Here is a 19,310-nt window from a genome sequence, read left to right as displayed (position 1 = left end):
GATCTATGCACATGGACCCACTGGTCCTTCTGTTCTGGTGCACTCTGTAGAATTGTACCATTTCAATTATATTGCTTCCCCTTGCCTCTTCTGTGATAATGCATCACTTGATATTTTTTTTTCTGTCATGTCTGCCCATTCTGCTAGCCACCTTCTTGTGAGTATCTAAAAGACACTTTGATAGAGTCAGCTGCAGGTGAAGACCAGCAGCAGTTTTTTTTTTTTATCAAGAGTGCGCACATGGAAGAAAATGCTGTTTCAGAATGCTCTGTAAGGAGATTGAAGTTCACAGCTTCTGTGGATTATTCATACCACCTTGAGAATACCTGGTCATTAACTCCGTGTCCTTATCTTGTAGGTCTAGTTTGTACGTTTATGCACAAACATGAAATGACTTGTCCATTACATCTTCAATTAGAGTCATCTAGATTCTAAACGTTAGCTCCCTTCTTGCTCCACTGATGCTGTCAGATGCTGCTGCGATTGTCCAGTATTTTCTGTTTTTGTGCCATAGTATCCATATTTAATTGATTCTTTTGCAGTTGTAAATGTAATATAATCCTCATTACAAAGTTGATTGCTTGTAATTTTGAATTTTATTTTTTTTTTTTCTTCTTTTTTTTTTTCTTTCTTTCTTGCATTCCCACCATCCCAAGTTGGAGAAGAAAAAGCAAGAAAACAAAATGAGACGTGATCAATTGAATGATGAGTACCTTGAACTGCTGGAGAAACAGCGTTTGTACTTTAAAACTGTCAAAGAATTTAAAGAGGTAATTTTGGTCAAATGTCTAAGCATTTGCAAGTGGGTGAATGAAAATGAAAATCGCTTATTGTCGCAAGTAGGCTTCAAATGAAATTACTGTGAAAAGCCCCTATCGCCATATTCCGGCACCTGTTCGGGGAGGCTGGTACGGGAATTGAACCGTGCTGCTGGCCTGCCTTGGTCTGCTTTCAAAGCCAGCGATTTAGCCCTGTGCTAAACCAGCCCCTAATGTTCAAAGGAACAAAAGATTATATTATGGAAAAGTAAACTAAATCAGCTTTTGTCAAATTGCAATAATGCTGTAATGTCTATTTGCATAGTTAATATGATTAGAGGGAATAATTTTGGAAAGAATTCAAAATTCTCAGCTGCTGGTACGGGAATTGAACCTGCGCTGCTGGCCTTGTTCTGCATCACAAACCAGCTGTTTAGCCCACTGAGCTAAACCGGGCCCTCTAATGTATTGCACTGAAAAACAAAAAAGTGACTGAGGTAGAAAACACTGACCATTTATACGTTTTCCAATATTTACAAGGCACCTACTCTCCTTCAGATTCGGGATGGAGAAGTTGGCTTCACTAGTTGACCATTTTCATCAAAGTTGAATAGGGATGATCCAATAACTAGAAGGAAAGTAATGTGCAGTCTGAACCAAAACACTCAATTTTGGACATGGTGAGAGAAAATAAAGTCACAGGACTTATGAAGGATTACAATAATAATATAATCTTTATTATTGTCACAAGTAGCCTTACATTAACACGGCAATGAAGTTACTGTGAAAATCCTGTTGTCACCACACTATGACGCCTGTTCAGGTACACTGAGGGAGAATTCAGAATGTCCCGTTCACCCAACAAGCACGTCTTTTGGGACTTGAGAGGAAACCGGAGCACCCGGAGGAAGCCCACGCAGACTCGGGGAGAACTTGCAGACTCCGCACAGACAGTGACCCAAGCGGGAATCGAATACAGGGACTCTGCAGCTATGAAGCAACAGTGCTAACCACTGTGCTGACTAAAAGACTTTGTTGAATGATTAGTATGGCACGGGAACATATTGGGGATGATGGGAAAATAAGTTAAATCTTTTTAACACGCTGGTCTATGTTATCACTGACCAAATTCATTTCAGATAATTACATTTTCCAAACTGTCAGGTCCTATAAATATAAAGCCATGTACTTATAAACAAATTTATTCTTTACAGCACTGAGCCTCTTTTTAACATTTAATTTGCTCTAATCTGCAGGAGTGTCGTAAAAATGAAGTGTTATTGCAATCCAAAGGGGCTTCCTGAATGGATTCACCAGGGATCTAAAGTGGACTTGCTGTGTTCCTCCAGTTGATGGCCTCAATTCATTACTTATCCAAGGAACAGGAGATGGAACTGAATGCATTTCATAGTTTATTTTTGTGTAATTTACACAAATGAGAATTTTGTATATCAATTACACAATAAGATGATCTGAGTAAACCAGTTATTACTGTGCAAAACAATCTGTTGTATAATAAATTGATTGCAAAATATATTTTCTGAACTTAAGCAAATTACAGCATTCTTAACAACTAAAGCTGAATTGATATTTGCAGGCAAGGAGTACGTTTGTTATGTGGCAGGGACATGTGTTTTTGTTTAAAAGTATTTTACTGCCAAAATATCTGTGTTGCTTTAATGCTGCAAAGTCTAATTGGGTGATTTAATTCAAAGATTAATTTCTATTGTGGCTCCAGCATTTTCTGTTCTTGGAATTTTTCTGTACACTGTCTTTATTTTGATACAGAATTTGACATTGGGTAAACTGACATTTCTAAAATGTCAAGGATGGGAAATGTGTCCATATGTAAAGTTTTATCAAGCACAACTTTTTTGAGATCATTGTGCACTTTGAACAGAAGTTGTGATCTGGTATTGGTTAGTTATATTTTATCTAAAATTCTTGAACTTCTCTATGGGTAAGGAAGGATCAGGGTCTGTGAATTTGCTTGTCTATTTCCTGACTTTGATGATCCGAAACACTGAATGATAAATGATGACTTAATGTTGTACCAGCTAATGTCAGTCATAGCTCAATGCTTCTCAGTCAGAAGATGGCGGGTTTAGAGACTTGTACTGGGAAATCATCACAAGTGAGAAATTTGGAGAGGCAGCCAAAAGCCTATTGGCTTTGGGCAAGACTAGAAAATTCTGCCCACAGAACATCCTGCCCTTGAGCACATGTTCTAAGCTTCACTGCAGTACTGAAGGAATGCTACATTGTCAAAGGTACTTTCACTTGTGTTAAATATAGGCCCCCTCTGCCCTCGTGCACATAAAATATTCAAAAGCATATTCAAGAAATAATAAAGAGCAGAGAGATTCTGATGTCCTGGCCAATGTTTACCCCCTCAATTCATTTCATATAAAAACACAGATTATCTGGTTATTGACATTTGTTTTGGGGGATTTAGTGTGAAAATTGGTTTTTGTAGTTAGTTTACATTAAACATTAAATGTTTCTATTGGCTGTGAAGCATTTTGTGACAATGTATAAATGCTAATTCACTCGCTGTCCTTGTTCCCAGACCAGCAATGGTCAAACAACAGAGTAACGTTCTTGCCATAAGAGTCATGCATCAAAATTAACTGTTTGATTGATTTGTTTCAGCAGTGAACAGTGTATGCCAGCTTCCCTACCTAAGCATTGTTCCCAAAATACTTGCCAATTTTGATTTGGTTAATCTGCTATAATAATTGGACATGCTCTTTGCAGAGAATTATGTGATCATCTGTTTAATTAATACCATCCTGATCTTTCTCGCTTTCCATTTATCTCTGGTTTGATGGTCGTCCAGTACTAAGATCATTTGCCACCAATACTGCTAACCCTGTTTAGGACCTTTTGATACATTAAGTTACCCCAATGTCTTATCTGTTGGAATTGAATCTCTTTTAACTAGCTGATTTATTTTTCTCATGCAAAAGTTGTATTTGTGGTCACTTTACCTTTGTTTTAATTACCTCACATGGGATCGCCCAGTGAATTTTACTGTTCAAATCTGTTGCATCTATCTAAACGCAAACAGGACAGTGAAAAATCACAACAGAATTAAGGTAACTACAGTATTTTGAGGATGATCCTTAAATCTTTGAGCACAGAGAGAAGAACATGGGATCAAGTAGTCCAACTAGATGCCAACTTTCCCTACTGGGTATCTAGCAATCTCAATCTTTTGCCTGTCGAACAAGATAGTTCTAAAAATATATTTGAAATAAGGTTTTCTTTGATATTTGTCCACATTCTCCAATTTGTTTGTCCTTTTAAACTTGCACATTATATGACAATTAGTTCATAAGCTGGTTCTTTCTCAGTACCTTGTACAGTGAACAAGGTCTACTAATGAGGTTGCTGATATGGCTAATCTTAGTGAGCAGAACTGTAGGAATCCAAAATATTGACCATATAAAGAACCCAATGACAGATTTTGCAACTAGTACTTTGAGGAAAGGTTTGATTGCTTCGTTTTGTTCACTATATCTGGAGCTGTTTATAAGAACTTCCTTGCATATATTAATGGGCTTCATCTTGTGCTCAAATTCACCTTAGATTGGCCTGATTGTCAACCTCATTAATAGGACCCAAGTTATTTACTCGCTATGCAAGCTTGGTCCTAAAACAGATGCAACAAAGCCCTCCTGTGGGATAATGGCTATCCTGATCAGATCATTGCTTGTTGTATATTGTGCAAACACATAAATGGACCGAATGCTAGCACGTTTGCTCCTGAAAAGTGCCCAGTTTAGATTCCATTATGCTGGAAACGTGTCAAAAGTTTGGGCAATGGGGCGAAACTAGCTATTGTATGCTGTTACTCTGCTGTAGTAATGTGAGTGGTGTTCTCCATTAAAGGAATGCTGCAGTCAAACATGCTCACCCACAGTAATATTCTACCTATCAATGAGCAATGTAGTATATGAATTTTAATGCCAGTGTAACACCAGGTGTTACAGACTGTGTGGCAATTGGCAAATCATATCCAAACAGCACTTGCTGTCAGCTGTTCGTAATAGGCAAAGTACTGACCGAACCCAACCAAGCCTGTTCTTTCAAAACTCAAAACATAATGTCCAATATTAGATGTGATTATGTGCAGCTACTGCAAATAATTAGGAAAGCGAATGTTATTTATTGGGAGGAGGATTGAATACGAAGGCTGGGAGGTTATGCTTCAGTTGTACAGGGCACTAATGAGACCACATTTGGAGTACCGTACACAGCATTAGTCATATTTAAGAAAAGATGTAAAGAAGTTCAGGGAAGGTTTACCAAACGAATACCTCGAACGGGTGGGTTGTCTTGAGAGGGAATGTGGGACAGGCTAGGCCTGTTATCGGCTGGAGTTTAGAAGAGTAAGAGGTGACTTGACTGAAACATACAAGATCCTGAGAAATCTTGACACGGTGGATGTCGAGAGGCTGTTTCCTCTTTGGGCAAATGTAGAACTAGGTGTCACTGTTTAAAAATAAGATGTTACCATTTAAAACTCCGATGAATTCTTCCTGAAAAGGTTGTGGAAGGAGTCTGAATATTTTTAAGGCAGAGGTACCTCATGAGTATACAGAATGCACATTTTAGGTTACAATCACAGCAGCCATGATATTAAATGGCAAAGCAGACTAGAGGGGCTCAATTGTTCTTGCACATGCTAGAAGTCACATCTATTCACGCACAAGGCCCTGCCTTTGCAGACAGAAGAAACATGCACACTTTAAGCTTTCCTTTAGATGAAAAAGGGGTAGAGAACATTACTTTCCTGGTTCATTTGTACAGCAATGCCCTGACCGATCTGAGTTGACCTATCCAGTTTGAATTTGAGCAAGGCTGGGCAGCCAACTCGTCCATGCTGGATTCTCAATGGCAATGCCTCAGTCCACTTGCCAACAAATCAGCCCACTCTCATGCAGTATAAATTGTTGTTTCTTCAGTTGCAAGTGATCTCGATGAGTGCAAGCTGAAAAGCTTGGCATGTCTTTTTCAGCAATACAGTACTAAAATTCTGTACTACTAAATGACGAGTTACCACATTCTTCCTGGATGCATGCGATAGTTGACCATTCCAGTCGTCAAATCAGAAAACTCATCACTTCTACCTAGGTTGCCTGAGCGATCATAAAAATTCAACAATAACTACATGCTAAAGGATGCACCAAAGCTTGGGCATCCTCCACAAGAGGTGCAATGGAAAAAGACCTTTCAGCCATCGTTCACCAAGGCTGCAAATTGAACAGAACCACTCGAATGCATGACTCTCATTAAATATATCACAATTGTACTGAAGTATCTCCGAGTACAACATGATCTCGTGGGCAACCTAAAGACCATTGACCATTTTGAAATGTCTAATGTTTTCTGGTTGTATTGAAGCACCTGAGTGTGTAAAGTGATCTGTAGAAAACCTGAATATTATTGCACCTTCTGCGGTGGCCATTTTGAAATGTTTGTAATGTTCTTTCAGATATTTTATGAATAAAGTATATTTTTGCAATAAAAAAAGAACATTCACTATTGGCACAAGATTCCAGATACTGATGTCTTCAAAGAGCAATTATGCCAATAATAGAAGTTATACTAAAGGCACAACTAAGGTGGCCTGGCCAATTAGTCTAAATACTGGGTATTGGACTACCCAAAAACATATTGTACTGTGAGCTGCTACTTAGTAAATTGCATTATCAGTTTGAACAATATAAAGATGGCCTAAAGATCAATTTTTAAAAATGACTCCTCAACTGACACATAGGATCAAGATGCTAATGACAGGTAAAAGTGACAAAAGGCGATTTGCAATAGTATAACAAGTTGGAAGGAAGATGTTACCAGCTGGCTTAAAAAGGGGCCCAAAGGAAATCAATGCAAGGTCAGCCCTGATTAAACTTAACATTTGTATCCGAATAGGTAGAAAATATTCCTTTTGATAATTGTATTTTACAACTATATACAAATCAACAATCTATTAATTGAGTGAAAAAATAATTGGCTGTCATCAACAAAGATTGTTAAGTTATCTTAATATTGAGCTTAATGTTACATAGATTCGTTCCAAGAGGGATTGCAGGCAGATTTGTTTCATAAAGGTAATCAAAATGAGTAAACCAGAAAAAAAAATTCAAAAATGAATAGTATTCTGAAACACCTTGTGGTGTAGTCGGACAGCAAAATTAATTTTTGCTAGAAAAATAGCCGATTGATTTATGGAATTTCAGTATTATGTAACCTTCAGGTACAACAAAAATCATAACAAAATAAGCATCAAGTACAATTGTCTCAGTTGTATTTATGAAAATTAAAGTTTGTTCCAACAAAGCATTTAACATTTATGAAGGGGGAGGGAGATTATGCACTCATTATTTTTGTTCTAGTTCTTTTGTTATAAGTAGTTCTGATCAAAGCATAGCAAAATATAGTGGTACTTTGGTAGCGTTTTTGGTTTCTGATTCGGACTAAACAAAGAACATCTTTGTCAGGAGACTCAATTTCCTTCTATCATTGTTGCATTAACCACCTGAGCCACATTTTTATCTGTAGAATGCATTAAATGAAAAGCAATTACACTGCACTCCTATGCACACAAGTTCTTTTATAACATGCTAGTTGATTGTCTATGGTGAATGGGTGTTATGTCCAACAATATTATCAGAGTCAGTGCGCTTATCTGAAGTGAGGGGTGTACGTAGAAACAATGAGCAAGGGATCTACACTGCCTGTACTGAGATGGGATCTCGGGCTTTGGAGTGTACAATAATAATATCCCAGTGTTCTGGGCGAGTGATGGAGGAAGGTTTGTGAGAAGTCTGAGAATCACAGGAAGAAGTCTGGGGACATTCTTGGAGCAATGAAGTAGTCCTGGAATCGGAAAAATTAGGTCTTGACATTTGTTAACATTTGAGGTGGGCCTTGGGATGTGAGCAGTGTGAGGTTTAGGTGTGGTTGAGCACTGGGGTGCTGGGGCTTGCTGGCATCTGGCAACAGATGGGGCAGGTGAAAGGGATCCAAATTCCTATTGCCCCCATTTGATCCATTAGTTCTACACCATTTTCCTCCCCTGGCTTGTCTGTAATACCTTCTGCATATCACTGTCCCAGTCCATCAGCTAAGCCAACAATTATAGAGGGTGGAAGAACAGGCATAGAGTTTTACAGCACAGAAAGAGGCCTGTTTATATTCATTGGAGTTTAGGAGGTTGAGGGGAGATCTAATAGAAACTTACAAGATAATGAATGGCTTAGATAGGGTGGACGTAGGGAAGTTGTTTCCATTAGCAGGGGAGACTAGGACCCAGGGGCACAGCCTTAGAATAAAAGGGAGTCACTTTAGAAAAGAGATGAGAAATTTCTTCAGCCAGTGAGTGGTGGGTCTGTGGAATTCATTGCCACAGAGGGCGGTGGAGGCCGGGACGTTGAGTATCTTTAAGACAGAAGTTGATAAATTCTTGATTTCTTGAGGAATTAAGGGCTATGGAGAGAGAGCGGGTAAATGGAGTTGAAGTCAGCCATGATTGAATGGTGGAGTGGACTCGATGGGCCGAATGGCCTTACGTCCGCTCCTATGTCTTATGGTCTTATGTTGGCCCATCATGTCTGCGAAGGCCATCTTGCAACTATCCAGATCCCATTTTTCAGCACTTGGGCAGTAGTAGCCTTGTATGCTATGTCATTTCAAGTGTTCATCAATATGCTTCTTAAATGTTGTGAAGGTTCTTGCCTCTACCGTCCCTTCAGGCAATGAGTTGCAGATTCCCACCACACTCTAGTTAAAAAGGTATTTCTTCAGATGCCCTCTCAATCTCCTGGTCTTTACCTTAAATCTATGCCCCCTTGTTATTAATCCCACTACTAAGGAGAAAAGTACCTTCCCATCTATCCTATCTATGTTGGTAGAAGCAAGATGGTGCTGGAGTGTGGCAACTCTCTGCGAGCTCTCCCGAACAGATCCTCTTTTCACTTATAATAGTTCTAATCTTTTAAAATTTAATTCAAGACTAACATTATTACTAACCTTTCTCTTTAATCTTTTCTTGCAGGTTTGAATATCCTCCGAGGCCCGTGGTGACCTTTTGACCCGACCTGACCTGGACGCGGATGAGGCCCAAACCGGAAGTGAGGCACCGACCTCGATTTGGCCCCGACTTGGACCAAGGAGCGCCCGGCCCGGCCTAAGAACTGACGCCAGCCGCCAGGGTCCAGTCCCCGAAGCTCCCGACTGCAAGACATGACCAACTCGACCTGGAGAGGCCCACCCAGCAACCCGACCTGGAGAGGCCTGCCCAGCAACCCGAACTGGAGAGGCCCACCCAGCAACCCGACCTGGAGAGGCCCACCCAGCAACCCGACCAGGAGAGGCCTGCCCAGCAACCCGACCTACCTGAAGATGGAGGAAAGAAAAATCCATGTGGATTTTCCAAGACCCGATCCCAGGAGCGCCCAAGGAGGGAACAGAACGCAGGACCAATCCAACCTGCCTCAAGAAGCTCCTGCCTGCAACCCAGGACCCCCGACACGACGGAGACCCCGCGCAAGGACCCGAACGTGCCGCAAGGTATTCCCATGCTTATCAACCGACCGGAACGCAAACATGCGCTCCCAGCAACCCCACTACCACAACCAGTGCCCAGGACCCTGCCAGACGCGACCCCGGAAGCATAACCAGTGCCCTGGTCTCCGCCAGCGCCCCGGCCCCCGCCAGATGCGACCACCTACCTTCCACAAGGGCTGATTCTCCCATCGGATCCTGGGACCATCCAGTGGCAGCCGCCAAGCAAGGGAAATGGGGCAGTCTGCAGGTGAGACTGAAGCAACATGGTTTCAAGACTCCTCTCCCCAGCATACTCCTGGCAAATGTACATCCGATCGAAAACAAGCTGGATGAACTTAACGCCAGACTTACTTCTCAGAGGGAAGTAAGAGACTGCTGTGTGCTCTGTTTCACAGAGACACGGCTCACCCCCGCCTCACTAGACTGTGCCAATACAACCTGAAGGTTTCTCAATTCACCGGGCGGACCGCACTGCGTCATCAGGCAAAGCGAAGGGTGGAGGGGTTTGCCTCCTCATCAATTTCTCCTGGTGCTTGGATGCCGCGACCCTGGTGACCTACTGCTCCCCGGACCTGGAATACCTGACCGTGAAGTTCCGCCCACACTATCTTCCATGTGAGTTCACTTCAGCCATTATCACAGTGGTCCACATCCCACCCCAGGCAGAAGTGAAAAAGGCGCTGGACAAACTGTACACAGTTATAAACAACTACGAAACAGAACATCCGGAGGCCTTGTTCATCGTGGCCGGGTACTTCAACAAGGCCAACCTCAAGAGTGCACTGCCAAAATTCCACCAGCACATCTCCTGTCTCACCAGGGCCGACAACACTCTTGACCACTGCTACTCAAAAATCAAGGGTGCCTACCGTTCCATCCCTCGACCGCACTTTGGGAAATCAGACCATAAGAAGGTGCTCCTTCTCCCAGCATACAAGCAGAAACTCAAGCGGGAGAATCCAGCTAAGAAGGTCATGCAGTGCTGGTCTGAGGAAACAGAAGAGCTCCTACGTGACTGCTTAGAGACAATGGACTGGTCCATAATTAAGAACTCAGTGACTAACTTAAATGCGTACGCCACCACCGTCACAGACTTCATCAGCAAATGTGTGGATGACTGTGCCAAAGAAAGCAGTACGTACGTTCCCCAACCGGAAACCATGGCTCAATCACGAGATTGACTCCCTACTGAAGGACAGGTCTGAGGTGTTCAAGTCAGGCGACCCTGACCTATACAAGAAATCCAGGTACGACCTTCGCAAAGCCATCCGAGTTGCCAAGAGAGAATATCAGACCAAGCTAGAGTCACAAACTAGCGATACAGATGCTCGGCGGTTGTGGCAAGGCCTAAAAAACATAACGGGCTACAGAGCAAAGCCAAGCAGTATCTCCAGCAGCAGCGCACCCCTCCCCGATGAACTCAATGCATTGTATGCTCGGTTTGAGCAGGAAACCAATGATCTGCTGTCGTGTGCCCCAGCAGCCCATAACACACCCATATCCACCATCACAGCTTCCAAAATCAGATCGGCCTTCCTGAATGTGAACGCTCGGAAGGCGACGGGTCTGTTCGGGATCCCTGGTCGTGCACCAAGAGCCTGCGTGGACCAGCTGGCAGATGTGTTCGCGGACATCTTTAACCTGTCTCTACTCCGCTCCGAGGTCACCACCTGCTTCAAGAAGACCATCATCATGCCGGTCCCATTGAAGAACCAGGCAACGTGCCTCAATGACTAGTGTCCGGTGGCCCTGACTTCAGTCGTAACAAAATGCTTCAAGAGGTTGGTCATGAAGCGCATCACCTCCACAGCAGGTGCCATCTCCCTGGCCCTACACTCATCCTTAGAGCGTCTCGACAACAAGGACTCCTACATCAGACTCCTATTTATTGACTACAACTCTGCCTTCAACACCATAATCCCAGCCAAGCTCATATCAAAGCTCCAAAACCTAGGACTTGGCTCCTCACTCTGCAACTGGATCCTTGACTTTCTGACCGATAGACAACAATCAGTAAGAATAAACAACACACTTCTCCACAATAGTCCTCAATCCGGGGCCCCGCAAGGCTGCGTATCCAGCCCCCTACTATACTCCCTGTACACACACGTGTGCGTGGCAAAATTTGGTTCCAACTCCATTGACAGGTTTGCTGACGATATGACCATAGTGGGCCAGATTTCGAATAACGACAAGTCAGAATACAGGAAGGAGATGGAGAACCTAGTGGAGTGGTGCAACGACACAATCTATCCCTCAATGCCAGCAAAACTAAAGAACAAAGTACTGTACACACTAAAGAGCAAAGTACTGTGCATCAACGGGGTCGAGGTGGAGATGGTTAACAGCTTCAAATTCCTAGAGATACACATCTCCAAAAAATTTGTCCTGGTACATCCACGTTGACGCTACCACCAAGAAAGCACAACAGCTCTATAATTCATCAGGAATCTAAGAAAATTCGGCATGTCCACATTAACTCTTACCAATTTTTGCAGATGCACCATAGATAGCATCCTATCTGGCTGCATCACAGCCTGGTATGGCAACTGCTCGGCCCAAGACCTCAAGTAACTTCAGAGTTGTGAAAACAGCCCAGTCCATCACACAAACCTGCCTCCCATCCATTGACTCCATCTACACCTCCCGCTGCCTGGGGAAAGCGGGCTGCATAATCAAAGATGCCTCCCACCCGGCTTACTCATTCTTCCAACTTCTTCCATCAGACAAAAGTCTGAGAACACCCACGAACAGACTCAAAAACAGCTTCTTCCCCGCTGTTACCGGACTCCTAAATGACCCTCTTATGGACTGAACTCATTAACACTACACCCCTGTATGCTTCACCCGATGCCAGTGTTTATGTAGTTACATTGTGTACCTTGTGTTGCCCTATTATGTGTTTTCTTTTATTTTCATGTACTTAATGATCTGTTGAGCTGCTCGCAGTAAAATGCTTTTCACTGTACCTCGGTACACGTGACAATAAACAAAATCCAAATCCAATGTCCTTCTTAATTTTGTACACCTCAATCATGTCCCCCTCAGCCTTCTCTGGTGCAAGGAAACAAACCCCAGCCTAACCAGATCCCCTCACAGCTGAGATTTCCAGCCCAGGCAATCCTCTCAAGCACAGTCACATCCTTCCTATAGTGCGGTGACCAGAACTGCACACAGTATTCTAGCTGTGGCCAAATGATCATTTTATACAGCTCCATCATAAGCTCCTTGCTCTTATATTCTATGCCTCGGCTAATATAGGCAAGTATCCCATATGACTTCTTTACCACCTTATCTACCTATCCTGCTGCCTTCAGGGATCTTTGGACATGCACCCCAAGGTCCCTCTGGCTCTTTGAACTTCCTTTCTTCCTACCATTCATTGTGTATTCCCTTGCCTTGTAAGTCCTCCCAAAATTCATCACCTCACACCTTTCAGGTTTAAATTCCATTTGCCACTGTTCCGACCATCTGACCAGCCACTCTATATCATCCTGTAATCTAAGGCTTTCCTCCTTGCTCTTTACCACACCATCAATTTACATGCCATCTGCAAACATACTGATCATACATTCCACACTCGCGTCTAGATCATTACACAACAAACAGCAAGGGACACAGCACCATCCCTGCGATACACCAATGGACAGGCTTCCAGTCACAAAAACCATAGACCATCACTGTCTGCCTCCTGTCACAAAGCCAATTTTGGATCCAATTTGCCAAATTGCCCGGGATCCCATGGGCTCTTACCTTCTTGAGTAGTCTTCCAGGCGGAATCTTGTCAAAAGCTTTACTGGAGTCCACGTGGACTACATCAACTGCACTGTCCTCATCAGTACACCTAGTCGGGGCGGCACAGGGTGCAGTGGTTAGCACTGCTGCCTATGGCGCTGAGGACCCGGGTTCAGATCCCGGCCCTGGGTCATTGTCCGTGTGGAGTTTGCACATTTTCCTTTTGTCTGCGTGGATTTCACCCCCACAACCCAAAGATGTGCAGGTTAGGTGGATTGGCCACGCTAAATTGCCCCTTAATTGGAAAAACAAAATAATTGGGTACTCTAAATTTTTTTAAAAGCATCTGTACACCTAGTCACCTCCTCAAACAATTTAAATTTATTAGGCATAATCTCCCCCTGATAAGGCCATGCTGACTATTCTTGATCAATCCTTGCTTCTCCAAGAGGAGATTATTTCTGTCCCTCAGAATTTTTTCCAATAATTTCCCTACCACTGATGTTAGACTCACTGGCCTGTAATGGAAGAGCATTAGAATAGTTAGGTCTGGAGTTGACAAAGGTTTCATTGGCAGAAGGTTGGCTGAGGCAAGAGCGAAGATGGGTCATTTTTCTTTGTGATGGAGAGGATATTGGGTGCGAAGCTCAGGCCAAGACAGAATAGAGCATATAGTTGTGAGAGGTCAGTTTCAACTGGTGAAGGGTGACATGCAAGTAAGTAATAGAAGAGGAAATTCGAAGGTAATGAAATGGAGCTGGAAGTTATTGCTTCCCCTGTCCTCTGTAAGGATTTTTTCAGACATCTCTTGTATATCTGTTTGTAAGTAAAATGTAACCAATCGTGATGTAGAACAGCATGTGGAGCTTTCAGGTTGGCAGGAACATGGGCGGGGTGGAGAATATCAGGACGAAAGAAGATAAATTCTGACCGAAGGCGCCACCACTGAGGTTCAGATTAGATTTGAAAAAATAAAGACATTTTCAACTGACCAGGGACACGTATCAGGACAAACTGGTGGCCCAGACTAAATTATACTGCCAGACACAGTGTCCACAACACTTTACACAGACAGTGGTCTCTCTGAAGATGCATAAATAGTTTTCTTCCTGCGATATCAAGATGCAGATATTGTATCCATTCGGATGCCCTTGGTTTGACCCGGGAGGCAGCACCTGCCCCCCCCCCCCCCCCCCCCCCCACACCACCACCACAACCATGGAGAGCAGGAATTGACCCCAAGTAGGTAGTCTAGAGCCATGGTGGGATTGGCAGGACATTGAAACCGTGTTGGATGACCCGATTCCAGATATTACCTTATATGTCCAGGGAGCAGGGTCAGGGGCATTTGAGGCCACAACCCGCAAGGACATTGTTGCCGCAGCCAGGGACCCAGCTTCCCCGAGCACTCTATCCATTCCTCCATACAAGGCAATAAAAAGAGGCCGGACACACCCACCTGTTCCCCACCTCTTCTGTTCCCCTTCCCTTCCTGTCTTATTCCTTCAATGTGTTTGTTTTTGATGTACCAAATTGAAATTCGTTGTTTCCCCCAAAAAATAATCAACTTTGAACGCAGTCTGTGAGTCGGACATATGTCAGCAATTACCATCTGCCTTGCAAATGTAAATAACTGGCCAAGAGTCAATGACAAATGATTGGGCTCCACATTGTTGCTGAACGGTTTCTTGATTAATAAGGGGATCAGGGGTTATGGGGAGAAGGCAGGAGAATGGGGATGAGAAAAATATCAGCCATGATTGAATGGTGGAGCAGACTCGATGGGCCGAGTGGCCTAGTTCTGCTCCTATGTCTTATGGTTATGGTCTTGTGGTTTGCCATTGCTCACTATCTGTTGTGCACGCATAAAGGACAGAAGAGCTCCCTGTGGGTTGGTAACGAGCTATATCATCTTCAGAAAGGTGAGAAGTGAATGGATTTTAACTCGGGCCCTCTGGGGAGGTTGGGACCAGATATGGCTCATCACATGCTTTACACCAACTGCTGCCCCCCCCCCCCCCAACCACCACCACCCCCACCACCCTCAGGGCACCCATCTTTTTCAGGCATTGCTTATTTTAACACGAATAATGGGCACATATCGGGCGTCATGTGTAATTCTGGTGGCACATTTGCCATGCGGACTCCGCCTTGTTTTACTGACCTATCTGGCAGAAGAGGTTCCAAAAGGGTAAGTTTAAATTACTTTTGTGGGGCCCAGTGCAGGAGGAGTGCAGGCCCAAGTCACAACGAGAGTAATGTGAGCCACTGCTCCTCCTGGGTTCCACCCCATTCCATTGTCGCAATCGTCCCTCCAGGTCTATCTTTCTGCCAACTCGGTCAGTCGTCAGGCTACCTGCATTGACCTGGCCTGTTTGGCTCGCCAGTGGCATGGGAATACAGCCCAGAGCTCAAAATGGACCGAGTCTCCTGATCAGCAGAATCAGAGAGCCCAACATTGATAACGCGTCAGTTTCAACACCTCGTCTATTTCATGCAACAAACTGAACAAAGTCCTCCAGTTCTCTTGGTGCTTGAGAAATTGGACTCTCTGTTATTTAAAATTAACCTTTCTGTGGATGTGAGCCTCGCTCCTCCTGTGTGAATTATATTTCCAGTGGACACATACCTTCTTTCCACACCTGTCAATGTAACTTTTCAGTTATTTTATTTTCTAATTTTACCTGCCACTTAATCCTCCCTGAAACCTTTCTCATTGGACAAAGTCCCAAGTCTTACAAATGGATGTTTATTTAATTCTTCGACTGCACCATAATATCAAATGTAAGTGCAGAATTAGTGCCAGAACGCAAATTATCATGTTTCAAGGCCAGCAATCAACTGTGAGCTCAGCACGCAAATGTAACCTTGCATTCATTCCAATTCCCTGCTTTGTGTGAAATTAAAAAAAAACTTTTGAAATATCAGCCATGAGGGATTAAGCAGATTTGAAATGGGCCATTGTGTTACAGCCGCATGATATCATCTGTTATTTGCTCTGACTATTCTGCCAGCCGGATAGGTTTGTTTTTTCTGCCTGTGTGAGATTTAATGAGTATAATATCAAAGGAGCAATTTTACAGACTTTTGAATTAGGATAATTACAGAGAGCTCTTTCATTTCTATCCAGAGTATGGGTGGTGCTATGCTAATATTGAATGTTAGATAGAGATCTATTGACAGCACACTAGCATTAACAAACCACAGTGCGAAAATAAAACAGAGATCTTGATTTATTTCAGAGACTTTCAAAATGCATCAGCGACGGCAACACATATATTAAATTCTTAATATAATTATTTGATATTTAACAATTAGTTTATAAATGTTTCCTGAATGAGAGGTTTCAGAAACAGGAGCTAAACAGCTTGGGAAGAAAAATGGTAATCAGGTCCACTTTAGCTGAATTGACTAAGAAACACAACATCCAACATTCAGCAATAAATTTATGCGTCCCTATTATCCTTGAACTGGACACTTGCACACACTGCTAGGTATGTGTCGCTGATCGGTCCAGTAGTATTTTTTTTAAACATAACTAGTAATGAGATTGTGTTGTACGATCTTGTGTGGCAGTGTTCCTCGTTATTTCCTAACCAGGGTTTTACAAAAAATGCGAGATTGCTTTCTCTTATCCCTTTCACAAGGAGAACATAATGACCCCAGTTGAAAAATTGCAAGCCAGGGTTATTGAATGCTCCCCATATTTGCCTGGGCTCCCAGGTAAAGAATTTCAGAAACAGCTTTAAGGGCAAAAAGTACACCCTAAAGTATTCAATGTGACCAACAGGATGTTCCATGTAACAATGATTTATGAGTTACTGAGAACGTTGTGACATCGCGACAGTGCAAAGGACTAGTCTAAAAAGAATAAAGCAGGATGCAAAGTTTGATTTGTTTTCTACAGTTTGCTCCATTCGCTTTTGGAGGGCAAAGATGATCTTTGGAATACGTTACTTTAAGAAAAATGAAGCTGCATTCTGGAGAACATCGCAAGGTACTTCCCATAGGGTTTTGCAATGCCTGTTGTTATGTCAACAACAGACCAGATCAGATCACTGGAACCACCACAAAGTGGACCTAAATCTAGGTTTAATATATTTCCCAAAGGTATATATTAATTGGATAAAATCATGAAATAGCATTGAACTGTTGAAAAATGGGCTCAATTGGGGTATTTAACTTCTGAGATTTTTCATATTGTCTTCCTGCATTCATACTTCTCCTCAGTTATAATAAACATTATTGTCACAAGTAGGCTTACATTAACACTGCAATGAAGTTACTGTGTTCCACCGCCTGTTCGGGTACACAGAGGGAGAATTTAGAATATCCAATTCACCTAACAGTATGTCTTTCGGAACTTGTGGGAGGAAACTGGAGCATCCGGAGGTTACCCACGCAGACATGGGGAGAATGTGCAGACTCCGCACAGACAGTGACCCAAGCCGGGAATCGAACCTGGGACCCGGGAGCTGTGAAGCAACAGTGCTACCCACTGTGCTACCATGCTGCCAAATACAAAGACCGTGATTCCATAACAATACAACCTCTTGGGACAACACGGTGGTGCAGTGGTTAGCACTGCTACCTCATGGCACTGAGGTCCCAGGTTCGATCCTGGCCCTGGGTCACTGCCCATGTGGAGTTTGCACATTCTTCCCGTGTCTGCATGGGTTTTGCCCCCACAATACAAAGCTGTGCAGGGTAGGTGGAGTGACTATGCAAAATTGCCCCTTAATTGGAAAAAATTAATTGGATACTCTAAATTTTAATTAAGAAAAAACAATATAACCTCTCAATTTCCATGGAAGTTGTGTAATTACATTCTCCTTGAAACTACATTATCTAAACATTGTGTTGCACCAGTTATTAATTTATAATGACCTACTTAAATTAGTCTGCGGTTCAGAATTTATTTTATTTTAGTATCTTGCTCTCCCCCAAACAATTGTACAAAAATAGCAAGGAAAATTGTTAAAACGTTGATGCTAATTTATTTGGTATTGATTTGCCAGTAAGTGTATTTGCTCTAACGCGATATATTCAGTCTTGAAAGGTTTACATCTTGCAATTCGGTTTTTTCGAACTTCTTTTTGTCTTCAAATTGCATTGTGGGTTGCTCTGTTAGACAAGTTTTGCTTATCCACCTACACAGTGGCTACAAATCTCCGCCATGCATTGGCTATCAAAGCTTCTCCATCAAGCCTCCCACTACTTTACGCTGGTGAAAGCAATTGCTTTTGTATTGAATTTACCTCAATACTTCTGAATTTATTGTCCCTTGTTCTTTTCTGCTGCCCCTTACGAATTTGCCTTTTGTCAGATATTCACTTTCTTCTCTTTTGATTATTCATCCTTTGGTTATCATCATCCAATGGTATCCTTTTACATTTTTTTCTGTGGCCTTATTTTTTAATATGTTGTTTCTGTGCAATGTTATGAACGGTCGACGGCAAAATCCTTACAAATCTTTGTGCTGAGTGGTAAATGCAAACTAAGAATTGCACAGGACGTGTGCGGCTCAATGCGGGGGGGGGGGGGGGGGGGGGGGCGACGACGACAAAGCAGTTTAATTCTCCAAAATTGCGTATGGAAATGATTTGTATAGAGGGCACCTTTAGATCTTGTATTGAAACCTGTTGGGGAAATGCAAGGGATTGCAATATTTGCTTATTCACAAGGTGGACAGTTTTCGGTAGCTTTGTTAAGGGTTGAATTCTTTATACCGACACATTTCCCAATTAATACGTATCAAAATACATCCATATCATAATAATAAAGCAAAGGTGCAGAGATCCAGGAATGGCGGAACATCGAACTTACTTGAAATTTGGGATCAGAACCGTCAGGAGGGAATCCCCGGAGCTTTGGGGGGACTCTCGCTTTACTTCAACTTCACCGGAAACAAATATTGGTTGATTAAACCAGAATAAAAATATTATTCTGGCGCATCTGTTAAGTCCTGTCGAGCTGTGACAGCTGTGCCGTTATCGCTGGCATGTGTTCATTTTTTTTATAGTTGCTGCTAATAAAGAAATTGATTAATTAGAAATATAATTTCCTATTGACCGATTATCACTTTAACAAGACAAGGGCAGCTAGACGTAAAACAGAACTGTGTGCAATGTTATACTTGTCTGAAATGGCAAATTAACATAAAGTGCAGTGTAACATAGAACTCAATTCTTGCTCAATTCTGATTGTTGGATAATTCACATTCAGTGTGAAGAATATCCT

General features: G+C 42.7%; 1 protein-coding gene across 1 annotated transcript in view; it reads left to right on the top strand.

Moving 5' to 3' along the window:
* ccdc93 (CCC complex scaffolding subunit CCDC93) overlaps positions 1-6,311 on the top strand; it is a 95,584-nt gene extending 89,273 nt beyond the window's left edge. Inside the window, exons 22-23 of the mRNA XM_072473028.1 lie at positions 657-770; positions 2,015-6,311. Of these exons, the coding sequence (XP_072329129.1) occupies positions 657-770; positions 2,015-2,062 (162 nt within the window). The 3' untranslated portion in view covers positions 2,063-6,311. The remainder of the gene's footprint in view (positions 1-656; positions 771-2,014) is intronic.
* The last annotated feature ends 12,999 nt before the right edge of the window (positions 6,312-19,310 follow it).

The sequence above is a fragment of the Scyliorhinus torazame genome, chromosome 2 (genome assembly GCF_047496885.1).
Source record: "Scyliorhinus torazame isolate Kashiwa2021f chromosome 2, sScyTor2.1, whole genome shotgun sequence".
NCBI lineage: Eukaryota > Metazoa > Chordata > Chondrichthyes > Carcharhiniformes > Scyliorhinidae > Scyliorhinus > Scyliorhinus torazame.
The sequence above is the reverse complement of the archived record's forward strand: the minus strand, read 5'-3'. Positions and strand labels throughout refer to the sequence as shown.